General features: G+C 47.6%; 3 protein-coding genes across 3 annotated transcripts in view; 2 read left to right on the forward strand and 1 right to left on the reverse strand.

Annotated features, from left to right (window-relative positions):
* Positions 1-2324: 2324 nt before the first annotated feature.
* MCYG_00852 (multidrug resistance protein 3) lies at positions 2325-6398 on the forward strand (the record flags this gene model as incomplete). Its single annotated transcript, XM_002850702.1, has 4 exons — positions 2325-3669; positions 3737-4592; positions 4655-5959; positions 6011-6398. The coding sequence occupies 4 exons, from the start codon at positions 2325-2327 to the stop codon at positions 6396-6398; spliced, it is 3894 nt and encodes a 1297-aa protein (XP_002850748.1).
* A 794-nt stretch (positions 6399-7192) lies between these two features.
* On the forward strand, positions 7193-8817 carry MCYG_00853 (beta-lactamase family protein; the record flags this gene model as incomplete). The annotated part of the gene is made up of 2 exons (XM_002850703.1): positions 7193-7557; positions 7623-8817. 2 exons carry the CDS (start codon positions 7193-7195, stop codon positions 8815-8817), a joined length of 1560 nt encoding a protein of 519 aa, XP_002850749.1.
* A 667-nt stretch (positions 8818-9484) lies between these two features.
* MCYG_00854 (tyrosine-protein phosphatase pmp1) overlaps positions 9485-11038 on the reverse strand; it is a gene marked incomplete at both ends in the record, with an annotated part of 2040 nt that continues 486 nt past the window's right edge. Inside the window, one exon of the mRNA XM_002850704.1 lies at positions 9485-10953. Within this exon, the coding sequence (XP_002850750.1) occupies positions 9485-10953 (1469 nt within the window). The remainder of the gene's footprint in view (positions 10954-11038) is intronic.

Raw genomic sequence — 11038 nt, forward strand, 5'->3', positions numbered from 1 at the left:
CTGTACAATTAGATGAGTCATTTCAAAGGTCAGCCTCGAAGTCCTTGGCTTTAAAACCTGCCTAAACGAGGGTTGAAATGAAGCTGGTTACCCTGGACTCGGTCTTTTAACAAGAAAAACAAAAGCTATCCTCTGGTGGGGGCTTAAAAAAGAGGCTACTTGTATGACCGGTTCGATTTCACCCATGTCCGGGTGAGCTGAAGGAAGACCCCTTGCCCATACTTGCAAAATGGTTTCGATTCTTGCCGAACAGCCGTCTGTAACCCTTCCTATTGAGCAAGGCCAGGGACCGGTTCGGTGTAATAAGCCTGCAAATAGCTTCACTGTGATCAGGCCGTTTTTTCTTGCCCCATATTGTTTTCATAAGAAGGTAACACATATCCATGCAGCGGTAGTTCTGTGCAACACTTTCCCGTACCTGTGACGGAAGCTGTGGCATTGCGACTCCATGACCCCGGACGGTATGCGTCTAATACCGTCTCAGTGCGTTGAAGTAATACTGATAACGGTGAATTTGATTTATTCCGCTCCGTCTTCGATAGGTACAGTGAAAACTCAAGTTAAAACGAAGTTGGTCGTGAAGTTGAAAGGGCTGTCAGCTTTTGCCTTGCACAAACTCCAACTGCGAGTTCTCCTGTCCTAGACACATTTCCACTGCAGTGTATGTATACTTGCAGCCTTTAACGATCGCCATGACAGCGAGGCATGGTTGCAGGAACCAAGACTGATAGATTTACTCACCATGGTGTGAAGGTATTCGTCTATTATCCGGAGATAAAATCTGTGTACCCAAAAGTTCAGTGCACTTCTTCTATATCCAGCTGAGTAACGATCCACCTCAGCTGAAGACGTGTATCATTAAAGCATTTCGGAGACGAAGGGCGGGACAACGACAGCTCCACTAATGGATATTTCCTCTGCCACAGGCGTACGCAAAGCTTTATAGTTACCACGATGTGACTTTCAGATTTAGCGTGGCACAGCTCTCAGCTTTGGTGTCTCCGATGTGGAACATTATTTTTTTATTTTTCGGAGGGGGGGAAGACCGCTATTGGAATTTACTATAAGAAGCTTCGGAGGTCCAAAGGCTTCAGTTGAGGAGAAAGAGAGTTAAAGGATATCACCAGCAAGAACTGGTAGTATTATGATCTCGTTTGGGTGGTTACCATTGGTTTAACCACACATGCTTTGATATATATACCCCTCAACAACAAATGGTTTCTATGTCATTGGCTAAGGAAGGCTGTACAGGTTTCTAGCCAGCCAACCTTGTGATATTAAAATAACTGCATTGTCAGGCAGAAGGAAGGAAGCCCTGTTCACACTCCCGAGTGAATAGAGCTTTCCCCTCCCGAACAATGCAGTGCGATATCCGGCTGTCCGAAAGTGCGCAGATCTCGAATATCCTTGCATTATAAACTATCTAACAGATTTTGGTCGGAAGGCGTTTTTAGAGCCTAGAACTCTAAAGAACTATCCCATTCTATGAATAGTATAAAATCATCGATCACTGTGGAGCTGAGTGCGCAAGAAGACTATTTCAATTGGCCCCGAAGGAGAAGTTTTAAACCTTTGGAAAGAAACTCTTATGTGGGATCCCTGACTAAATAAAGACTGGGAAAAATGATATATTACGGCATTAGATGGAGGTATATCTAATTCGGGTAGTGTAGAAAGGAAGCAGCTGTTAGTTATATAGAAACCCAAAGCATCATGCTTAAAGAGAAGAGAGCAAGGTCATTTAAGAAATAAATACACAGAGTGATCCTCATTGCAAATTACCTGCAATGCTGGTAGAAAAAACATTAGCCTCTATGGAGTGGACGGTAGCCCACATCACCACCAGGGGCTCCAACACAAATTCGTTAAACCTAGATTCTGTGCCATATCAATGGACTCTCATGACCTCAAGACAGGCACGGAAACTTCCCAGATGACGCTCAAATATTAAACTACATATATGGTAAAGATCAGGCTTGTACGGGAGGTCTAGTATCCTGTGCGCGGGATCCAGTTTTGCATACTCCATACATTCAGCTAACATGGTGTCACCAACATCCCAACATCCAAATAAGCAAAACGGGGAGGTCGAGCGGGCCGGGGACACGGAACCTTAATATGACTAACTAACTCCACTAGCGGGGACGTGCATTATGATTATCTAATTTGGCGCCGTCAAACATCGGCGGCGGCAGGAGGATCGCTGTTGTTTCAGCCTTGGATCGCTACTACTCGGTAGTTATGAGTCATCATGATACCGAGGGTATTATATAAGGCTGCTCTTGAGCAAAGATGGAGGGACAAAAGCTCAGTGCTAAGAAGCGATGGCTGCTGGGCGGTCAATTATGCCAAAGACCGAAGAACAGCTCTCTGGAAGCAACGGACTCCCTCCTCATGTCGAAGATGAGCACGCGAGGCGCATCCTTCTGCGTCAGCTCGATGGGCTACCAGTGGACTCGTCGAGAAATTCCACAGTGTTCGCCTACGCCCAGCCCTTAGATGTAGCTCTGATTGCCATAAGCACTCTTTCGGCCGTCGTCGCCGGTGCCTTGAATCCTCTTCTTACAGTCGTCTACGGTCTTCTGGTAGGCACGTTCCAAAAACATACATATGGAATGGTGAACAGCTCGCAGTTATCCTCCAATGTCTCCCAGTTCACTCTCTACTACGTCTACCTTGGGATCGCGGAGTTCGTCCTGATTTACATTGCAACCGTTGGGTTCTACTACTCTGGGGAGCGAATTACGCGAAACCTACGGCAGGCATACCTCAAGGCGATTATCAGGCAAAATATTGCTTTTTTCGATACTATTGGTCCAGGAGAGGTTACGACAAGAATAACGGGAGATATGAATATCGTTCAGGAAGGAATCTCAAGCAAAATTTCAATATTTCTTACCGCCATTGCCACATTTTTGTCGGCAATTATTATCTCCTTTATCGAAAACTGGAAACTCGCGTTGATTCTGCTCTCCACCTCCATCCTCCTAGGAGGAGCAGAATTTCTGGGTGCCTCGTTTGCTTTAAAGTACAGCAGAAAAAACTCTGCATCCCTAGGTAAGGGGGCGTCGGTAGCAGAAGAAGCAATCAGCTCCATTCAGCATGTTTCCGCCTTTGGAATCCAGGGTGCCATGGCCAGACGCTACCAGGCCTATCTCAACATTGCAGAGAAGTGGGGAGTGAAGATGCGGCTGTCGGTATCATTCATGATTGGTGCCATGAACGCACTTCCCTATCTTACGTATGCACTGGCATTCTGGCAAGGCTCTCGCTATATTGTCAGTGGCGAGTCGACCGCGTCTGCAGTCATTACTATTGTTTTAGCGACAATTATTGGCGCCTTTGCTGTCGGGAGAGTTGCCCCTAGCGGTGAAGCATTCATCAGTAGTATCTCTCATGCGGGAACGATTCTCAAAGCAATTGCTCGCCAGTCGCCATTAGATCCGTTCTCTATGAAAGGGCGACAGTTACCTGAGGTGCAAGGCAATATTGAACTACACAATGTCAGCTTAGTATACCCCTCCCGACAGGATGTCCAGGTTCTGAAGCAGGTAAGTCTAAAGTGTCCTGCGAACAAGACCACAGCTCTGGTTGGCGCCTCGGGTTGTGGCAAAAGTAGCATTATCGGACTAGTTGAGCGCTTCTATGAGCCTACTGGTGGACATATCAGTAAGCCTTTCTATCTAAGCTTAACGACACCCGAGTTAAGTATTAACTATATGTGATCAAATGGCAGCGTTGGACGGACATAAGATATCCGATCTAAAACTGAACTGGCTGAGACAACAAATTTCCTACGTGGTCCAAGAACCAGTTTTGTTCAACCGCAGTATTTTTGAAAATATTATCCTTGGTTTGGTAGATCCTGGATTACCACGATCAGAGCAGGAAAAACAAGAACTTGTGTATTCTGCTGCTAAAATTGCAAATGCTCACGACTTCATCATGGCTTTGCCGCAGGGCTACCAAACTGAGGTCGGTGCCAAAGGGCTGCAGCTTTCTGGTGGTCAAAGACAGCGTATTTGTATTGCACGAGCAATCATTACCAACCCTAAAATCCTCCTGCTTGATGAAGCTACATCTGCACTAGACGTCAAGGCGGAAAAAGCAGTTCAGCAGGCATTAGAATCGGCAGCTCAAGATCGTACGACGATTGTGGTGGCTCATCGTTTATCCACTATCCGGAATGCTGATAACATTATTGTAATGTCGAACGGCTCTGTTGTTGAGCAGGGGCAACACGATGAGCTTATGAGCCAAGGTGGAATCTATTCTCGTTTAGTAGAGGCTCAGCAGATAGGTGCTTTGCCTGGGGACTCCGTAGAGGATACACAAGATGACTCCGTTTGGGAGGAGAAGCAAACACAAACCACCATTCTAGCCAAAGGGTTAGACCAGGCTAATATTGAAACAAAGCCAGTTCCAGAATGCAATGTCGATAGCCCCAAACCTCCGCAGCAAGATGCCCAGCCAGAGCAGAGGCCGACCTTTAAGACATACTTTCAGATTGTAGCAAGACTTAACCGAGAGGAGGCATTTATAATCCTTGTCGGTATTTTCTTCTGCTTCATTGCTGGCTGCGTGATTCCAGTGTAAGTTCTCGACACCAACATAGGCCTAATATAGATGAATCGGATGCTAATAATCATGACAGGCAATCCGTCTTCTTTGCAAAATCAATCAATGCCGTCTCTCTTCCAGCATCTCAGTATACCCAACTCCGCCACGAAATCAATTTTTGGTGTCTCATGTTTCTGATGATTGCCATTGTTAACTTCATCGCATGGATTGGCCAAGGAGCATGCTTTTCCTATTCCACTGAACGTCTCTCCCATAAAGGCAGATACCAAATGTTCCGATCAATTCTCCGACAGGACATGACATTCTTTGACCAAAAAGAACACTCGCCAGGCGGGTTGTCCTCGCTACTCTCTACTGCACCAACTGAGCTCTCAGGGCTTAGTGGTGCAGTAATTGGGGCCTGCCTGACGTTCATTGTCACTCTTGCAGGAGGAATTATCCTATCACTGGCAATTGGCTGGAAGCTCGCTCTTGTCTGTGCCGTAACGATTCCAGTCATGACGGGCTCCGGCTATATTAGACTAAGAGTCCTTTCACTCTTTGACAGCCAGATGCGGGCAACCCACGAAGAAGGCGCCATGTACGCCAGTGAGATAATAACAGTTATCCGGTCGGTGGCCTCCCTGACGCTCGAGAGGCATGTGTTAGATGAATATAGCAAGATTCTATCCCAGCAGGCAGCTAAAACAATGCGGTTCATTCTAATAACTTCCACTCTTTACGCCGCATCACAGTCGTTCACATTCTTCTGTATGGCGCTCGCATTTTGGTATGGTGGAACGCTCTTGGCAAACGATGAATATAATATGCTACAGTTCTTCATATGCTTTGTTGCTCTGATTTCTGGCGCACAGATTGCAGGAGCAATATTTAACTTTGCCCCGGATATGAGCAAAGCGCTGCATGCTGGGCAGCGTTTGAAAGACCTCTTTGAATTGAAGCCAAATATTGATACATGGGATACCACAGGCCAAAGCGTTGCCGAGAGTGCCGGACAGATTGATATCGTCAACGCCAGTTTCCGGTACCCAAATAGGCCCGAAAGGCTAGTCCTTGATGAACTCAGCCTCAGCATCCAACGTGGCCAGTACGTGGCATTGGTAGGTCCCAGCGGCAGCGGGAAAAGCACCGTGATCCGCTTATTAGAGAGGTTCTTTGATCCGACTGAGGGTAAAATTTTCGTTGATGGAAAGGATATTTCCCAGCTCAATATTAACGACTACAGAAACTTGATATCATTGGTTAGCCAGGAACCTACCCTGTATGAGGGATCAATCCGGGATAATATCCTTCTGGGAACCGAAAGGAAAGTAGAGGAAGACGAACTGGCGGAAGTGTGCAAGAAAGCAAATATCTACGACTTTATCACCACTCTACCGTGAGTTATTTTTATTCGTCTCAATTACACTTCATACCCTCTTCCAGTCAGGCTGACGGATAGTTCTAGAGATGGGTTTGCAACGTTGGTCGGCGTTGGGGGGACCATGCTCAGCGGAGGTCAAAGGCAGAGACTCTCGCTTTCTCGCGCTCTACTTCGAAACACTAAGATCCTGCTTCTTGACGAGGCAACGTCAGCCTTGGATTCGGAGTCTGAGAAGGTGGTTCAAGCTGCGCTTGATAACGCTGCAAAAGAACGAACGACTATTGCCATCGCTCACCGATTGAGTACAATTCAAAATGCCGATTTGATCTGTGTTCTAGATCATGGGCGGTTGGTCGAAAAAGGAACATATTCCCAACTCATAGGCAAAAAAGGCCTATTCTACAGTCTAGTCCAGATGCAATGTCTCGGTGCGGTTGGCACATCTGGGGATTAACGGGGCTGTACATATCAAAAACATGTGAACAATTGGACTTTGTGTATACTTTGGAAAGTTTTGTATATATATTTGCCTACCTTGTTTATACAACTATGAGCGGCAAATCTAAAGCAAGACCGGCATATCTTGCTAGCTTGCGGCGACAAGGCCACGTACATACATGTTATTTTTAACCCCCCCCCAGACAGTATGCGGACCAGGGGAACGAATATTATATGTCGGTCCTACTTGCATCTTGCATCTATACAAGGATATAATGACAGACTTTGATAAAAAAAATGACCGGTAACTATACAGCCATGCTGGCCACGCAATGCACCCAAACCTGCAACGAGTGTGAAGCCCCCTTTCCAACAGGAATTGACAATGCACAGCCGCCTACAGCGACCTCCCACTGGCCGTCAACTGCAATAAGATTCGAGCTAGATATCAAACGGCCAGTAGCTTTTGCTGACATCCAACAAACGGTGATTCCATGCTAAGGCTCGGACATCTGTCTCCTTAGCGAGAAATTCGATGCTTATCTTATGTCCAAGAGCATGACGCCCAGTGCTTCGTAGCGCCATAAAAGAGCTTGACTACAACGTACTACATTCTTTTCCCCACATCGTGTTTGCTTTTATATGAACTGGGGTGCATATATATATATAGAGGGAGTGAACCCCTCTTACTCGAGTTGATTCAGCTGAACCAGACTGAACCAGGCAATATATATATCTCCCATATACCATTCTACCGACACATAACCGATCTCTAAAATACCACATCATACAGCCTTGGAAGAAGAAACCATGGACTTGCTCAAGAACCCTGACTTTGCTGCCTATGTGAAGCACGCCTTGGAGCGATACCATGTCCCAGGTATCGCCATCGCCATGGTGCAAGGCAATCGAATCGAGTCTGCAGGCTTTGGCAAGGCATCGTTAGACCCGCCGGCAGACTGCAACCCCGATACCCTTTTTGATATTGCTTCGACTTCCAAGTCTCTGACTGCGGCCTCTGTTGCGCTGCTAATCGATGACAACGACAAGTATCCGCAGGTCCAATACGAATCTCGCATGTCAGATCTTCTTCCTGGAGATTTCGTCATGCCGGGAAACGACCATAACGACGTCACCGTCGAGGATGTACTCTCCCATCGAACTGGCATGGCACCGTAACTGAACCCCTTTCCCCGTACACCCCCTATTACACGAACGAGAACACTAACAAATATTTCAGGAACGATTATTCACTCCTGGGCCCGAATGCAGCTCAGCCCGACGATGCACGATCCGTCACCAGAAACCTACGTAACTTGATAACAGTAGCTCCGAACAGGTCGGAGTACCTCTACTGTAATCTTATGTTTACCGCTGCATCATACCTAGTCGAATGCAAAAGCGGCCTTAAATTTTCTGAGTTCATACAAACTCGCTTCTTCAAACCGCTAGGCATGCAATCAACCAACCTCCAGCCCCAAGGAGCCAGAGAAAAAGGACTGGCCCATCGACTGGCTACAGGTTACTACTGGGACAAGGAAGCTGGTGAATATGTGTGCATGCCATGCCATGATTCCCCCGAGGCCCAGGGAGCAGGACGCATCATCTCCAGTGTAAACGACTACATCAAATGGGTTCGAGCGCTGATGAACAAACAAGCACCCATCACAGAGAGTATATACCAAGGCCTCGTGAAGAAACGTATCTCTCAGTCCCCACCCTTGAACGACAGTGAAGACAGCGAAGGCTCCGAAGGAGGACACGATGCCTTCCCGACATTCGCTGCTGCTGGGGTGGAAATACATCAGTACTGCGGGCACACGATGATCACGCATGATGGGCTCGACCTTGGCTATGGATCGACGCTTTTCTTCCTGCCGGAACTGAAGTTCGGAGCCGTCGTGTTTGGAAACTCAAACAATGCGTCTAACGTCGCGAGGATAATCAAGTTCAAGCTTACGGACTGGGTTACGGGGAAGAAGTCGAAGGAGCTTCTTGGGGTGATAACGTCGTTGGATTCTGGATCCGAATCCGAGGATGAGGATAGTGATGAGGAGGAGGACGAGGACGGCTTCACGGAGCTTGAGAATGAGATGATTGGAGAGCTGTGTGCTGGTGGGGGTAAACGGACGGAGCAGACTATGCCGCTAGGTGCTTATGTGGGGACCTACTGGAACGACGGGTATAAGGGCATCAAGGTCGAGGAGAAAAACGGCGGTTTGTTCGTCAACGGCAGAGATAGATCGATGGGGTTCACGCTTACTTTTAAGCATATCTGTGAACAGAAGGGGTATATCGCCTACTTGTCTGAGATGACCGAGCATGAAAAATCGCCCATCAAAGCTGAGTTCAAGCTCGAGGGTGAACGAGCGGTTGAGCTTGGCTTGTCGTTTGAGGATTCTTGGGACGGATATATTTGGTTCAAGAGGATATGAGAAGGCTGAAATTGTACACTTTTGAAAAAAGTAATTGAGATTATTTATGCACTACTCTTATAATGTCCGGAACCACAACAACGCCGTAGAATTAAGAAATAAAAACAACGTGTGGCATAAGTCTTGGGATCGTGCAGATGAGGGTGTCGCTGGGCTGGCAACATGGCTTCCTAGCGATGCTATGTATGCTTGAGTGCGCCAGAGCAATAAAATACGTCAAGTAAAATATAGAAGAGAAAAAAAAAAAGGGACACAAAGGGAGTAAGAATTAAGAACCTAACGTATCGGGAGTAGAAAAAAAAAAGTTGAAGCGAAGGTGCTGATTATTGGTTGGAGTTTTTTTGCTCGTTGTTGAGCCGGATGAATTTCAAAGCCAGCTTTGTTTAGCGAAATTGAAAATGAAATTGTAAGTGAGCGAGAGTGGGTAGTATTGGGTATGTGTTTGTGGTATGTGTGTATTGATGCAAAGAAAGGCTCATCGCGGTGCGTTGCTTCGCTGGGGTATAATAAGAGAGGCAAAGAGAAAAGAAAAAAATGATAACATCCAGCCAGATTCCCCAAATGTCCAAACCGAGTCCAAAACCGAAACCAAGTCATAGGAACAAGTAGGCCACCTCGTCAAGGGAGAGAAAAAGAGAAGAAACATCCATTTGGCAATCGCACCTCGCTAGAGAAACTCATCAATGTTCCGCATTATCATTGGCTCCGATGGCTGCTGTGGTGATCGTGGATCGTACATCACAGTAGGCCGGCCCAAGGTTGACGCTGGTTGGCTGGCATCGAGTGATTTGCGGACTGATTCGACACTCAAACCGAGGCCACCTGCAGTAGATGCAGAAACGTTAGGAACTAAGCCAGGTGAGAAGGGTGAAGCAATGGCCAACGGATTGGTAGCTTTTGGTGAGAAGATTGACGACTCGTCTGGCAAGGAGGAAGGCCCAGCATTACGATCACACATGGGCGCATCAACATCGTTCTGTAGCGGCTGTGGTGGTTTGAAAAAAGAGCGCGCATGGAAGATGCTATCTTGGCGAGACATAGAGCGACGATAGGTGTGGAAAGTCTGATACTTTTCGCGCAATGGCAAAGGACGTGGTAAGATGTTGTTGCGTTTGGAGGAAGAGCCATGGTTATTATTGTTTCCTGTAAGACGAGAAAGGCTGAAGGGATTATGCGAAAAGAGGCTGAAACCAGGGTGGGGTGCTGTCGAGGAGTCCATGATAGGTCTCTTGAACGCTGGAGAGGATGAATCGGTGCCAAACTTGTTAGCGGACTGTGGAAGAGGCAGTTGGGGTGCTTTCTCCTGGGCAGCTGGGCTGTTAAGCCATTCTGGAGCTGGCTGTTTTCTGGTGTTACTCTTATCTTGCAGTTTGGCTCTAAAGTCCGTCAACTGGTAGATAAGACTCATGTTTGGACCGACCCAGCAGCTGCGCGCCTTCACCATGCCGTAGACGGAGTTAAAGTCCAGGTGTCTGTTTTTATACAGCCCATAGGCGATGACGAGCGAGGCAGAGCGGCTGACACCCAATTGGCAGTGGATGAGAACCGATTTGCCGTGAGACAGACGCTCATCGATCATCTCACAGAGTGTGTAGAGGTCATCTAAGATCTCAGAGTTGTGGTCCCAGGGAACGTGTATGTACTCTGGCCGGCATGGGGACTCCGCTTTCGGTGTGGAAGGGGACTCAGAATCGCTCTCGGTGGCAGAAGGAGGGTATTCAAATGCAGACATGAAGGTCGCATCAGACGTGGCGGTAGAAGGCTCAGAGTTGTGTCTACCCACATTTGCCTTCCAGACTGACATAACGGTGTCCTGTCTCTCTCGAGCGGCGGCCTTGAATGGATTGCGAACCTCCTTGGCTACGTTGAAGACAACATCGAAGCGTGATGCTTCTTCCTGGCTTGGTTCAAGGTAGAGGTATAACCCAGAGTCGTAGATGAGGACGGGACCGTGGGGATATCCTCGTTCAGACCCCTTGCGAGACTCACGGGATATGGGGTTATCGTCTTCCTCGTTTAGCCTTTCAAGCAATTCATGCTGAGTGAAGAGATGAGATGACTGGTTAGGCTCATCCCGAGGGCCGGAATGGGGTCTTTTAGCGGGATTACTGCGCTGGAAGCTCAAGGGTGGTCTGTCTGGAAATGTAGGGGAGAGGATAGAGTTAAGAGAAGGAGAGGATTCGGCATGGCGAAGCAACGGTTTTGTGGTAGGGGTAGCGGG

Source organism: Microsporum canis, genomic scaffold, assembly GCF_000151145.1.
Source record: "Microsporum canis CBS 113480 supercont1.1 genomic scaffold, whole genome shotgun sequence".
Taxonomy (NCBI): domain Eukaryota; kingdom Fungi; phylum Ascomycota; class Eurotiomycetes; order Onygenales; family Arthrodermataceae; genus Microsporum; species Microsporum canis.